This window comes from Symphalangus syndactylus, chromosome 3 (genome assembly GCF_028878055.3).
Source record: "Symphalangus syndactylus isolate Jambi chromosome 3, NHGRI_mSymSyn1-v2.1_pri, whole genome shotgun sequence".
Classification (NCBI taxonomy): domain Eukaryota; kingdom Metazoa; phylum Chordata; class Mammalia; order Primates; family Hylobatidae; genus Symphalangus; species Symphalangus syndactylus.
Window position 1 is genome coordinate 35,596,781 of NC_072425.2, and position 14,681 is coordinate 35,611,461.

The 14,681-nt window shown below is 46.0% G+C and overlaps 1 protein-coding gene across 7 annotated transcripts in view; it reads left to right on the forward strand.

Moving 5' to 3' along the window:
* PTPN3 (protein tyrosine phosphatase non-receptor type 3) overlaps positions 1-14,681 on the forward strand; it is a 120,898-nt gene that overhangs the window by 101,668 nt on the left and 4,549 nt on the right. For all 7 annotated transcript variants that reach the window (XM_055271549.2, XM_055271550.2, XM_063636141.1 and 4 more), the window contains 6 exons: positions 3,590-3,680; positions 3,952-4,013; positions 5,625-5,771; positions 11,438-11,566; positions 12,512-12,657; positions 13,169-13,304. In XM_055271549.2, the coding sequence (XP_055127524.1) occupies positions 3,590-3,680; positions 3,952-4,013; positions 5,625-5,771; positions 11,438-11,566; positions 12,512-12,657; positions 13,169-13,304 (711 nt within the window). The remainder of the gene's footprint in view (positions 1-3,589; positions 3,681-3,951; positions 4,014-5,624; positions 5,772-11,437; positions 11,567-12,511; positions 12,658-13,168; positions 13,305-14,681) is intronic.

Consider the following 14,681-nt stretch of genomic DNA (forward strand, 5'->3'; position numbering starts at 1 on the left):
GTCTTGATCTCTTGACCTCATGATCTGCCCGCTTCGGCCTTCCAAAGTGCTGGGATTACAGGCGTGAGCCGCCGCACCTGGCCAGTTTCTTCCTCTTTGCTGTAATTTACAAACAACAATTTTTTATGTATCCTTCCATACTTGTTCCAGTGCTCATACAGATATATCATATACACATGCACACACACACAAGATTGTGTCTTTACACATTATATACGCTGTGTGTTGCTACTATATGTTCATCATTGTATAAATTATTCAATACCTTGTATTTAATAGATATCCTTCTAAATCTGTACTTTTGGTCTGTCGTATTCTTATTACTTGCACAGAATTTTCTGATAAGACTGTACTATCATTTAAGTCAACATTTCACCTTTGGGGAATATCCAGGCTGCGTCTGGTTTTCTGAGAATAAATATTTTGCTGCAGAGAAACTTCCATGACATGTATCTTTATGTATCTCTGTTGGATAAAGCCCAGAGTGTGCACATTTAAAAAATTTTAAACACTGCCTGGTCTGGCATGGTGGCTTACGCCTGTGATCCCAGCACTTAGGGAGGCCAAGGCAGGTGGATCACTTGAGGTCAAGAGTTTGAGACCAGCCTGCCCAACATGGCGAGACCCTGTCTCTACTAAAAATACAGAAATTAGCCGGATGTGGTGGCACGTGCCTGTAGTCCCAACTACTCAGGAGGCTGAGGCATGAAAACCACTTGAGCCTTAGAGGCAGAGGTTGCAGTGAGCTGAGATCGCACCACTGCAGCCCAGCCTGGGCAACATGTCTCAAAAAAAAAAAAAAAAATGTAAACACTGCCATAACACTTTTTAATATATGATTTATCTTAGTACTTTACAAATTTATCAACAGATCATTACTGCTGAGATATATTTAAAGTCTTATGGTAGTTAAAGCCTTTTTTCTGTAGCTGTGCTTTTCTGCTAGACCACCTCAAGTTGATTTTATTTACACTTTTGTTGTTTGCAAAAAAAAAATCTCTTTTTCCCACCAGGTTAGCTTTACTGTGTTCACTTAATTGTATATTCACTTAATTGTTGATTATATTCACTTAATCAGTTAGAACTAAAATGCCGTTTAGGTAAATTTAACTTAGGTGCCCGCCTTCTGCCAGCGTCAACCCAAAACCTCTAATAAATCATTAGTTTATTCCTAAAATGAACTTACAGAGTTTATTAGAGACTGCAGTTATTTAAGAAGTTGTTCAGCTACCTGATGGTTATGAACTGAAACTGTAAAGGTGGTGAGTAGCTGAGCTCTTGGAGTGTTTGGAAATTCTAGACATTTGGCAAATGTATAAGAAACGGCACCATTATTATGACCCAAACTCTCCATGTTAATTATCTTCTGGGGAGTTCTGTGTAATTTGTTTATTTAGTAAGGGAAAAAACAGACTAACAGAAGCCAGTTTACAAAACGATACAATTTGCAAAAACACAGAGGAAAAAATCCTTTTTACCCTCCCTATTCAAACTGCAAACACATCTTTATTAAGGATGTTGGCCACAATTTGGTGAATTTATCATACATCCCTGTAGGGCAACTTTGTTATATGTATCAAAACTCAAAAATCCTAGCACTTTCAGAGGCCGAGGTGTGTGGATCACCTGAGGTCAGGAGTTCGAGACCAGCCTGGCCAACATGACAGGCTGAGGCAGGAGAATCGCTTGAACCCCAGGGGGTGGAGGTTGCAGTGAGCCGAGATCACGCCACTTCACTCCAGCCTGGGTGAAAGAGTGAAGTTCATCTCAAAAAAAAAAAAAAAACCATTAAAAATATTATTTGGTATAGTAATTCTCTTCTTAGAAGTTTGGGTAAAAAAATTTTCAAAACAGCCTAATGAAAAAGTAGGATAAAAGTTTAAATAAATTATAGTAAACTAGATTATTGAGCCATTAAAGATCATATGTGTAAATAATATTTAATAATATAGGGAAATAGATACTATATAATAACTAGGAGAAAGCAGCTTGAAAATTAGGATAGTTATTTCCCAGAATACTCTATTAGATGCTGAGATTTTCCATGGCCAAATTAGCTTGAGATATGTTTAGCTGATCAGAATTTAACAAATGTATGCATTATGCATTGCAGGACTTGTCTTGTTAGAGATTCGTAGAACATAAAATAAATATTTTCCAAATGTCTTGACTTTGAAACTTTTTCTAAGGAATACTTACTATCTTCTTTTAGGACACTTAAGTTGAATAGAACATAGCATAAGAAGTGCCAATATAGCCGGGTGCGGTGACTCACGCCTGTAATCCCAGCACTTTGGGAGGCCCAGGCGGGCAGATCGGTTGAGGTCTGGAGTTTGAGACCAGCCTGGCCAGCATGAGGAAACCCTGTCTCTACTGAAAATACAAAAATTAGCCAAGCATGGTGATGCACACCTGTAGTCCCAGCTACTCGGAAGGCTGAGGCACGAGAATCGCTTGAACCTGGGAGGTGGACGTTACAGTGAGCCAAGATCACGTCACTGCACTCCAGCCTGGGCAACAAAGAGAGACCCTGTCTCAGGAAGAGAAAAAAAAAAGTGCCAATATGTTCAGTCTCATTTTTTGCTTTTAAAAACATAGTATATAAATGTATTATGCGTTTACATATATATGCTTCTGTTCATTTGTGTTCATGTAGGCATGGAAAAAATAAGCTGGAGAAAATATACAAAAGGCTCATCTCAGAGTTGTGAAATTGCTAATTTTTTTCTTTATATTAGCCTGAATTTCCCAAATTTTCCGCAAAAAAGAATCACTTCCAACACTGAAAAAACTGTGATTTTAAATTCCCATAGAGTTAATAAAAACCACTGGTGAGAAGGGATTAAAAGGAAAAACAGTCATATAGAAAAGAAAACATAAGCCTTGGAGTCAGATCTGAGTTCTTGTTTGTGATCTCGAACAAAGCATTGAACTTGCAAAATAAGAATACAATTAATACCTCTTACAGGGCTGTTGTGAAAGTCACATCAGATACCGTACAAACATGTCTAATGCGTGACTTTAGATATGCAAAGATTGTGTTGTTTGAGATTTTTCGTAGGGATTACGTGTGTAGTAGGGAGGTACCTCTGTAAATGAACTTTACTATATATTGGGATAAATGTTTTTCCTGTGGAAAGAGACTTCTGAAATGATGAATGAAATGCTGTCGTTCTTAAAGGAGGGTGTGGTTCACTACATTGAACTGAAGGGAAATGATTCTAGACTAATTTAGATGATTTCCATTTAATTTTGAGTCAGAATTATTCCCCCCTCCCCCAATCTAGTTGCTTTTAGCTCTTGTCAAATAGTTGTCATAAAGGCAAAGTTTCACTTACCATGCTCCATTACCTGAGACCCAGACCCTTCCTATGGCATTTTTTTCAAATTAAAAAATATATATATTAAAGAGTTTAGTCAGTTTCTCATGGAACTGTAGAATTTCTTATTGGGAAGATTTTCTTTTAGTATATAACACATAATCACTTTAAAATGTTGAGATTTTGGTACTGTGAATGATAAAGTATGTTTTCACACTTTCTTCATCTGATTTTTGCAATGCTTGCTTTTTTCTCTATTTCTCACATAGCAACTCTACAGAAAAAAGCCAGGTTTGGCCATCACGTTTGCAAAGCTGCCTCAAAATTTGGACAAAAACCGATATAAAGATGTGCTGCCTTGTGAGTATCCGGCATGAATGCCTTCTACCCCCCTACACTGAGATAATGTTTCCCTTTTTAAAACAGATTGTCTGGTATTCTGGAACGATTTTCAGTGTGTCTGTAAACACCACCGTCTTTATTGCAGCCATTTCAGACTCAGAACAGTTGGGGAATAGTGTTTATGCTAATGAGGCAGAGCTGCAGATGGGGCTGGGAACTGAACTCTGGTTTACTTGGTATGATAAAAATAATGCTCGGAATAATCGGTAAATTTTTCTCTTCCCCGCAGATGACACCACCCGGGTATTATTGCAGGGAAATGAAGATTATATTAATGCAAGTTACGTGAACGTAAGTTAGGAATCTGGATGATGCTAAAGAGCACATTCACCACCGTCGCAACGATGATGAGGGCCTGTGTGGGGCTTTGCAGTTGACACAGTGCTTTCCCGTTCACCACCACATTTCAGCACCACAACAGCCATGGGAGGGAAGGCAGAATAGTCTCATTTTACAGAGGAGAAAACTAAGGTTCGGAGAGTTAAAATAATTTGAAAAGTCACAAAGCTAACAGAAGATGGGACCAGACTTGTTCTGTGTTTCTAATTCAATCGTCCACATGCCCCTGTACTGAGTGGCTTCCGTTCAGGTGTTTGTTTTGGCCAGTAATGAAACTGTGTTTCTCTCCATGTAATGAGTGTCACCCTGCCTTAAAAAAAAAAAAATGAGAAAAATAAAACCTCCTCTGTACATATAAGCCAAAAAGAAAAAGTGGAATGTTTCACATGTTATGGGAAGAGCACTTATTTTCTCTCTAAAAATGCATCTTGGGCAACTTACTTGGCCTCTCTAGACTTCCATTCCTTCTATCTGAATCTGGGGTCAGACTTTCTGTAGCCAACCAGATAGTAATATGTGATCTTTGCATTTGAAATGTAACCACTTAAAAAGATTAAAAGCCGCTCTTAGCTTGCAAGGTGGCAGACAGATTTGGCCTTCAGGCGATATATGGTCTGCCAGCTCCTAAATAGACAGATGATTTCTCAGATTAAGTTCTCAAGTTACAGCAAAGTGTCAAGAAATGCCCTAATAAAAACTGGACTCATCAGTGATTCCACCTGTTCCAAAGCATCTATGGGATTCATTGACCCTCACTTCAACATTCCCGGTGTCTTAAAAGCAGAGCATCAGAAACGTTAGGGGCAGAAATACCGTAAAGACCAGTCTTTTCATGTAATCCCAGGACTGAGGAAGCCATTTCTCCAAGCACCAGCCAAACCATGAATTAGAAGCCTTCCTTTACCTTGCTCACCTAAGAGTGAGTGAATCTCAGTGCCAGCCCAAAGCTCAACAGGTTCTGAGTGTTCTTTGGTCAAAAGGACTCAGTCCAGAGGGCAGAAAGGAAACATGGAGCAGGAATATTTCTACCTGAAACATTCATTTCAAAACATTTCAACATTTAATGTCAAGATTGACCAACTTCATGATACAAGCATTGGAAGCCATGCAGAAAGCAAAGTGCAACAAGAATTGGTGGTGTAAACCTGTACGGTTTATGCTTTAAATAAATGTAAATAGATTTTGATAGAAAACCCTGCATAGGGAAAAGACTTAGGGGCAGGATTGGTACACAGCTGAAAATGCAGATAGCCAATATTGATTATATTTAGGATAGAGCAATGAAAGTCATTTAAACTCTTCTGCCATCTCACAGATAGATTTCTGATTTTTGCCTACTGAGTACCACACACTTTTATCTTAAAGATCTAATGCTGGTGGTTGTCAGATATTTTTCAAGAAGTTTTAGAAATAACTTGTTTGATTTTCCTTATTGGCTGTGAATTGATAAAGAGATATTTTTCTGGTGCAGTATCAGTTAGCAAGTAGAAGAGTTTAAAATCCAGTTCCCTGTGCACCCCGGGGGCAGCAACAGATTCTAATACTTTACCAATTTCTTACCAGATGGAAATTCCTGCTGCTAACCTTGTGAACAAGTACATCGCCACTCAGGGGCCCCTGCCGCATACCTGTGCACAGTTTTGGCAGGTTGTCTGGGATCAGAAGTTGTCACTCATTGTCATGTTGACGACTCTCACAGAACGAGGGCGGGTAAGTAGCTTGATTTCTAATTCAGATGTGTGCAGTGTCACACCCTGCTCTGTGGAACACGAATCTCAGCGCTGAGAAGGGTCTTCAGTGTCTCCTGGTCCAGCCCGTATGTGACCCTAAGTCTCCCCTACAGAGCAACCAATAGACACCCCTAGTGACGGGAAGCTCAGCCCTCCTCCTCCCCAGTCCCAGCTTGGATCCATTACAACAGGCCAGAAGGCACTTCCCCAGTCTTACTTCATGTGCCCCAAAACCCCTACAGTGATGTGGCCTTGCCAATTCAGGACAAGTGCTGGTCCTGAAAGAGCAATGTGTGTGCCAGGTTAACAGTGGCCTTTGTAAAAAGCAGAAATTACATCACTGTGCCATTTTCCATAGAATCCATTTGGGCAGCTCAGCGCTGTCCTTGTCTTGTCTGTCTGCGCTTCTCTTCCCTGTAAAGTTGACTCTGCCTTTTCAGCAGGAAGGTCATTCTTCTCCTCAGAGAAAAGGGAGCCCCCCGCCGCCCCCCGGCCCAGCAATGGTCTGTTCTCTTAGGGCTGGTGATAACCCTAAGGATTGGTTGCCCTGGATAGCAGCCCCCTTCTTTCCCTTGTTCTGCTTTTTCCAGCTTGGGAGAAAAGGCCCTTTCTGTGATCCAGGAGACCTCAGCTTCCTCCATCCACTCCTATGGCTGCTGCCCACCAGCTCCGTGCTGCTGACAGCCGCTCTTTTTTGTTGATGTCCACTCTGCACCTGAGCTCATCTGAGGTCTCCGTTGTGACCTGGAGGGTTTGTTTCCCAGCCCTTTCTTTCTCAGTGAAGCCATTCCAGCTGCTTTGTCAGTTTCCTGCATTAGAGATACCCATCTCCTCTGAGGTCTAGCATTCCCTATCTGTGACCCTGGAACTTAACCTCCCCTGTTTATCCATTGGTAGAAACCTTTTCTTCTGAAATCCAGGGTGCATGTTTCCTCCCTCTTCTGTTGCAAACTCTTGGACGACAGGATGACCTCAGCCCTTTATCCTGAAGGCCCTAACCCGTCCGCATCACCACCCACCAGTTCTTCCAGATTAGGAGTCCATCACTCCAGGCAGCAGCTTTGCCCCTTTCTCTGAGAGATGAAACTTTCAGCATCTCCCATTTGTTTTCTCCCATACCATGCATTTAGTAGAGTGGGACTCCCAGCAGGTGTGCAGCTGGCTGGAGTCCACCCCCGCTCCCCAGCCTCACTGTGCTACTCTCAGGTCTGCAAGCACAGAGAGAGCCTCCTTTGAAGCCTCATATCCCCAGCGGTCAGTGGGACACTCCCCCATGAGATACTTGGTTTCTCCCTTTTTAAATTCCCACCCAAAATGTTTTTCTTTGTGCTCTCCCTTGAGGCTCATGGGTTTCTTCTTCTTAGAAACATTGCAATTGAGTAAGTTATTCTCCCTCACTTTCCACCAGAGATGTTTCTTTTGGAGAGAAATATCATTTTTTGCAACCACATGTGAAAAATACAGGTACTCTTCCTGGCCCACTGGCTGTCAGAGGCAGGAGCTTTGGGGTCAGAGGAGGCGTTTGAGTTCTGGCACCACCGCTTTCCACTGTTTAACCTTGCACAGGGCTCTAAGCCTCAGTTTCCTCATCACTAGAAAGGAGGTGGTAATGCCTGTCTTTTGGGATTGTTTTGAGAATTAAGAATGAGCTACCCTGGACTGGCTGCCCATCCAGTAGTGGGTGCTCCACGTGGCGTAGTGAGTCAGGATCCTGGCCTCCTTGTCTCACAGGGCCAGAGGCAGATAGGTTTGCTGCTCTGGGCAACATCAGGGGCCCCTGGGTTGCCATGAGGATCATGTGAGGTGACAGGAAGAGGTTTGAGGCAGCACAAAGCTCTATAAACCCCCTTGCTCTTGTTATCTGTTAAACACACTGTTTGGTGAAATGCACACTTAGGCAATGAGGCTCTTTGGCAGAGAACTGATCTCTGAGTCAGGCTTCATCAGGCCCTCTGGTTGGTTGGTTCAGCAAATGGATCTAGGCACTGATTCCTTCCACCTCCTGAACCCAGACCCATCTGCTCATTTGTTGACAGGACACATCTACCTGAGTGTCCTCACATACAAGGTGCCTGAAGCTGAAGCTGTCAGCCATGCACCTGCACCCTGAGCTCACCACTCTGGCCAGTGGCACCCATCTGCCCAGTCACCCGAGTCAGGACCTGGAATCAGTCTTACCCCTCCCTTCTCTTCACTTCCCACATCCACTCACCACGGTCTGCCACCACCAGTCTCCCCTCTCTGTCCCCAAACCCTCACCTTCTCTCAGAGCTTTTGCATTTCTCTTCCAGGAGCAGCAGCAGCAGCCTCCTTAGTGGCTTCCTGGCCTAGAGGCTCCCCCCACCCCCGTCTGGTCCATCCCTTGGCACAGCTTTCAGCGATACCTTTCCAGAGGGTTGCCTGGTCTTGCCATTTCCCTGCTCAAACCATCTGGTGGCTTCTCAGGTGCACCATGTAAAGTCTCACCTTGAGACTGGTACCTTCTGTGCAGGTGTATTGTACTGTCTGTCGTTCCCTGGGTACACCATGTACCTCTTTACCTCTTGACCATGTGTGTCCCATTCCCTCTGCCTGAATGATCCATCCTTGCCTTGCCAACCTGATGAAGACCCTCGTCCTTCAATACTGAGATCTCTGTCCCCTCTCTTCGAGACATTACCTCCTCTTCCTATGTGAGCCACCTGTGTCTCTGACTTCCCACTTTCTTTCCTTTTCACCACATCCCCCCTATACTGATTCGAGAGTACCTTGAGGACAGTGCCACATCGTGTCTCATTCATCTCTGCATTCCCAGGGATGTTTATTGACTTAAGTGAGCAAGAAAGCGAGCTTTTCACCATGAAGCCTTCTAAATTTAGCCCAGGACTCCCACTAAACCCTATCTGGTCCATCTTCCTGAGATAGTGCTCTGTCTCCTTCTTTGGCATGTTATCCATCATTAGAAACCTGTTCTTCTGAAATCCAGGGTGCATATTTCCTCCCTCTCCTGTTACAAACCCTTGGATGACCAGATGACCCGAGCCCTTTATCCCTAAGTTCTTATCTCATCTTCGTCACTACCCACCAGTTCTTCTGGATTAGGAGTCGGTCACTCCAAGTGAGCAGGTTTATCCCTTTCTCTGAGAGCTGAAATTTTCAGTATGTCCCATTTGTGTTCACCCATATCATGCATTTAGTAGAGCAGGACTCACAGCAGGCATATGGCTTGTCTTCCACCCAGCTTGTGGCTTGTTCCCTCTGGTCCAGAAAGACACATCCTTTCAGAAGCCATCTCCCTGGTCAGCTTTCCCTTCCTGAAGCCTCTTCTCGAAACCACACTTGGGGACTGGGAATGAGAAACAGGCCCCACTCAGGCTTGTGAATCCCTGAGGACAGAGCATTCTGAGTTCTTCTGGCAGCATCTGCCCAGGGTCTCATCCCCAGCAGCATGTTGCCGGCCTCCTAGCTTCAGTGATCTTCATTGTCCATTGATGACTTCTCCAGAAGTGCTTCTTCCCTCATATGCTCAGCTTTGCATATGTTACTGTTTAATTTAACCACAGCCCTAGGAAGGTGCATTTTCTTGTCATTCCGGGGTATTATCAGCCTGGCTAAGGGTTCACAGGCCTGTTGTGAAATTCCAGCTCTGCCCCAGTTCCTCTCTGTGTGATCTGACACACATTGATCCATTCTCTGAGCCTCAGTTTACTCATATGCAAAACAGAGACAATCATAGTACCTACCTCATAGGGTTGTTTTGAAGCCAAGGTAAAGCCATGTTCATGAAAGGCACCATTCAGAGCTTAGCATCTACCGTTCTGAAGATATGAGGCTTCAGCATCATTGCCCCTCTCTGCAACAGCATTGATGTGGAGACTGAGGCTCAAAGAAGTTAAGTAATTTGCCCAAGATCACTAACCAAATATGTTTAGTAGAATTTATTAACCAGGGTTGAAACTCAGGATCTCCACAGACTTCTTGCTCTTTCCATTACACCCCCAATTTTTTCAGATCCAAATTGAACGCAGTCTGTATTTGGTCAGAGGTAAAGAGAGAGTCTAGTACTGGTCAGATTCACTGTGGAATAAGGGGAGCCTCTCTGACAGTACAGATATTTATAGTTCTGCCTTGCATGGGTTGATCTCATCAGAGAATATCTTCCCTGCAATTATCCTGTGGGCGGGACCATTGGGAGCCTACAGGGCAGGGATTTATCCTTCCTGTGCAGACGAGGAGGCGAGAGAGGGCTTGTATCTGTCAATTCTGCCTTGGGCCCTACAGCCCTTAACCCCTCACGTGTAAGCAAAGTCACAGAATGGCTACTAACCAAAATTACCCATGTTTAAGGTTTCCAAGTAAATTCTTAACTCCAGCTTTCCAGTGGCATACTTTAGTTTCAAGTGTTCACTGTGACATTTGAAAGTAAGAATAGAGAGGCTGTTTCCCAACAAATTACACATGTCTTATGGTTATACCACTTTTCCCCCATGAACAATTGTAATTTTTACTTAAGTTGCTATAACCACATATAGGCTCGGGGGAAAATGCTTGTTTAATGACTTAGGATTTAACTGACAGAAGGATCTGTGATGGGATGGACAGCCTAGCCCTGAAGTTTGCTTAGAAGCCAGAGGCAGGCGCTAAGATAGCTTACAGGACAAGCTGCAGGTTTTAGAAGCGGGGATAGAAATTGGGGAGGGTGGTGGGATCAGCCCGTCTGTGGGGACAGCACAGCCATATTGAGAGACACTGGGTTGCCACAGGAAGAGTGCTGGACTGCATCACTGCGGCCCCATGGCCTTGGGCAAGTCACTTAATCCCAAGCAGCCCTGGGTTCCTTGTCTGCTGTGTGGGATATCACCTCTTTAGGACATCACCTAAGAAAGCCTTCAAGGGCTTCAGAGACGCTGCTCCAGTGAGAAAGGTATTCATCTCAATTTGTGAGTCCCTTAATCTGGGTTTTTATGGAACCTCATCACTCTTACTCAAGCTGGTATGTAACCCGTGACAGCAACAGAAGTCATGGCCACCCCGGCCTGCCCCCCACAGTGGCTAAGCACTGCACACCCACGCCGGCCGCCTCACCAGCATTGAGGCAGGAGCCATCTCTGTCTTCCCAGTGGAAAACATGAAAATCAGAGAGGTTAAGCAACTGTTTCGACATCATCTGGCTGACAAATGGAGGAGGAAAGGATCCCGGCGGAGTTGTGTGTGACACCAGATGTGTGCCCTTAACTGCTGTGCCTGGAGGCCTCCCCCTCAAAAGGGTGGGGAGGATGGTGGAGGAGGGGTTCAGGAGGAGGGGCCGTTGGAGGCGGGGAGGGGCCTGAGGTCGGGGAGGGTAGAGAGGTTGCTCACAGGCTAAGGTCCTGCATCTGAGGCCACTGGTGCTCTTCCAGCGAGTGGCCCCTGGTGATGAATACGCTGCGTCTCGTCCTCCTCCAGGCTGCAGCCTGGGGCTGAGCAGAGACCTGTGGCCTGGTTCCTGGCAGGCTGCCGCCACCCCGCCCTGAGAAACAGCTGATGGACTTGGCTGAGTTTGTTTTCTCCCATCAGTGCTCTCGGGTGTGCATGAGAGGATGCCTAACCCGTCCGCCTGTCCAGGGTTAACTGCTTGCAGGGACACCCCACAGAGGGGGCTCACTCACTCTCGGTGGTTCCTTACAGACCAAATGTCACCAGTACTGGCCGGATCCCCCCGACGTCATGGATCACGGCAGCTTTCACATCCAGTGTCAGTCAGAGGACTGCACCATCGCCTATGTGTCCCGAGAAATGCTGGTCACAAACACCCAGGTGAGCCGCAGCCTGAGGGGCACGGTGGAGGGGCAGGAGCTGAATCAGTGGCCGCTGTCATCCTAGGTGGGCACGCTTCTAGGTGTGCCTTCTGTTTCCACCTGGCAAGCGTGTCAGTAAGCGTGCAAGACTGCCCATCAAAGAGCCAGGGCCCAGAGTTCATAGTGGCCCTAGTCACAACAGGCAAGAAGTGCAAACAGCCCAGTGTCCATCGATGGAGGAATGGATAAACAGCACGTGGTCTGTCCATACAATGGAATATGATTCAGCCTTTAAAAGGAAGGCGATTCTGACCCCTGCTACAACACTGGGGAACCTTGAGCATATTATACTAAGTGAAATAAGCCAGACGTAGGAAGACATATACTGTAGGATTCAACTTCTGTGAAGTGCCTAGAGTCGTCCAATTCATAGAGACAGAAAGTAGAACAGTGGTTGCCAAGGGCTTGGGGAAGGAGGAGAAAGGAGATCTATGGACATTATGCCGTATGGAATAATGAGTGCAGGGTTTATGTTTGTGGGATATTTTCAAGTTCTGGAAATAGGTAGTGCTGATGGCTCTACAACATTGCGAGTATCCTCAATGCTGCTGAACTGTACATTTAAATGTGGTTACAGTGGTAAGCCTCGTGTTAGTATATTTTGCCACAGTTAAAAACAGTTAGCATGTGTGGCCTCTAATGACAAGTACCATAGCAGCAAATGGAGGAGATCACTGGGCAGAAGTGATCAAGGAAGGCAGCCCTGCAGGACAGGCCCACGGCTGAGCCTGAGAGGGGATGGGGATCTTTGGGGAAGGAGGGAAGGAATTGCTAGGGGCCATAGCAGGGCTGTGCACAGAGGGAGAAAGCATCAGGAGATAGGGCCACCCTGTGTCTGGGTTGAGGCTAGGTCCTCATGCTCACCACCTGGATGGGCTCACCAAGGCCACTGCGTCTCCCACAGACCGGGGAAGAACACACAGTGACACATCTCCAGTACGTCGCATGGCCTGACCACGGTGTGCCCGATGACTCCTCCGACTTTCTGGAATTTGTAAACTATGTGAGGTCTCTGAGAGTGGACAGCGAGCCCGTCCTAGTTCACTGCAGGTATGGCGCTTGCTGTTTTGTTAGGTTTGGAATCCTTTCCCCGTCGGAAATAGGCCTGGAGAGAACTGGCAGGCGCCAGACCCACCCTACATCCCACAAAGTAGTGTGCCCTTACAAACCTCTGTTGACTGTGGTTCTTCACCATTTCAAAAGTTATTTGGGATTTTATGAAGTCCTAACTTTGTGAATGTAGCACAGAACTGAAGAAGAAAATCCCCTCACACACCCTTTCTCCTGTCCTTCTGTCAGCTGACCTTCGTCACAGGTGTGAGTAAGAAAGTGGGTTTGGCACTTCACGGCGGCCCTCTTTCCACTTCCTGCTAGCCCCCAGTCTCAGATGTATGAGGACAGCCTGTCTCAGCCTGTTTGAGAGCACGCCCTGAGTGTGTATTTTGTCTTCTCGAAGGCCAGGGGAGGAAAGCCCCTTTGGAGTCAGCGGGGAACTGCTCGCTGGGCCATGCAGAAAGGCTACTCAGACAAATCCCAAGTCTCTCTTCTCTCCCCTCTCCAGTGCTGGAATAGGTCGAACCGGTGTGTTGGTCACTATGGAAACAGCCATGTGCCTAACTGAGAGGAACCTGCCCATTTACCCACTGGATATTGTCCGAAAAATGCGAGACCAGCGTGCCATGATGGTGCAGACATCAGTGAGTAGAAATCCAGTAATAACGGTGGCTGGCACTTTCCGAGCACTTTACACCAGGCAGGCCTGAGAGAAGGGCTTTGTGAGTCAACAGACTGCAGCTCAGGGGGACTGAATCACTTGCCCAAGGTCGCAGAGCTTGTCAGTGGCTACAGCCCACACCCATCTCACCTCTGAGCTCTGCTGCCTCTGGTTTATTTCCTGCCAGCCCATGTGTCAGGGAACAGCCCTGGTTGCATTCTGTATCGTTGAACAATCATTTGTCCATCACCCCGCCACCTAGACCTGGGTACTCCTTTTGGCTCAGTGGATGTTGCATATGACCCTGCTTTGAGCTCTGTCCCACCCATGTGGTGCCTGAGTACCTGCTGTGTCCTCCACGGGCAGGACAGAGCTCAAAGTAGGGTCATGTGCAACATCCTCTTGTCCTCAAGAGGAACTCTTGGGGATAACTCTTGGGGATTTCCCCTGGAACTGCAAGCAGGGCAGTGAAGCGGTGTGGAAAGAGCATGATTAAGGCCCCATCACAAATGAACAACCTTTGCCTAAGTCCTGAACCTCTCTCCAAGCTTCAGCTTCCCTGTGCAAAATGGGGACCATCCCACATTCATTCATTCATTCATTTGCCAAAGAATGGTGCAGAGCCTGAAGCTTGTATCTAGTAGAACTGGATTGGTCTGTGCTAAGTGTCAGCAGCGATGAGGAAAGTTCAGGGCTGTCTGAGAAGATGGTGGAAGAGTATCTAAAGCAGGATGTGGAAAGTCCAGGAAGGCTTCCTGGAGAAGTGGCTTCTCTGGTAAAAACCCCCAGGATACATGAGGAGTTAGCAAAGAAAGGAGCAGGAACTATATGTTCCAACCAGCCCTGTGTCTTCACAGGCTGTGGACAAAGTTTATAAGATTTCCCTAATAGATTTTAAGCTTTGGTAGTTTTATATTAGTTTGTACCCAGAAAATCTTGTTAAGAGAAAAAAAAATCAGCTTATGTTATTAGGGCCATTCTCTGCCCTGTTTTTTGGTATGGAGGACCTCGTGGCTGGTTAAAAAGAAAAAAGTCCATCATCCTGGTAGATTTTCCCAGCCAGAAGCTGGGCACGGTGGCTCATGCCTGTAATCCCAGCACTTTGGCAGGCTGAGGAAGGTGCATCACTTGAGATCGGGAGTTCGAGACCAGCCTGGCTAACATAGCGAAACCCCATCTCTACTGAAAATACAAAAATTAGCCAGGCATGGTGACATGTGCCTATAGTCCCAGCTACTTGGGAGGCTGAGGCAGGAGAATCCCTTGAACCCGGGAGGTGGAGGTTGCAGTGAGCCAAGATTACGCCACTGCACTCCAGCCTGAGTGACAGAACAAGACTCCGTCTCAAAAACCAGATAGA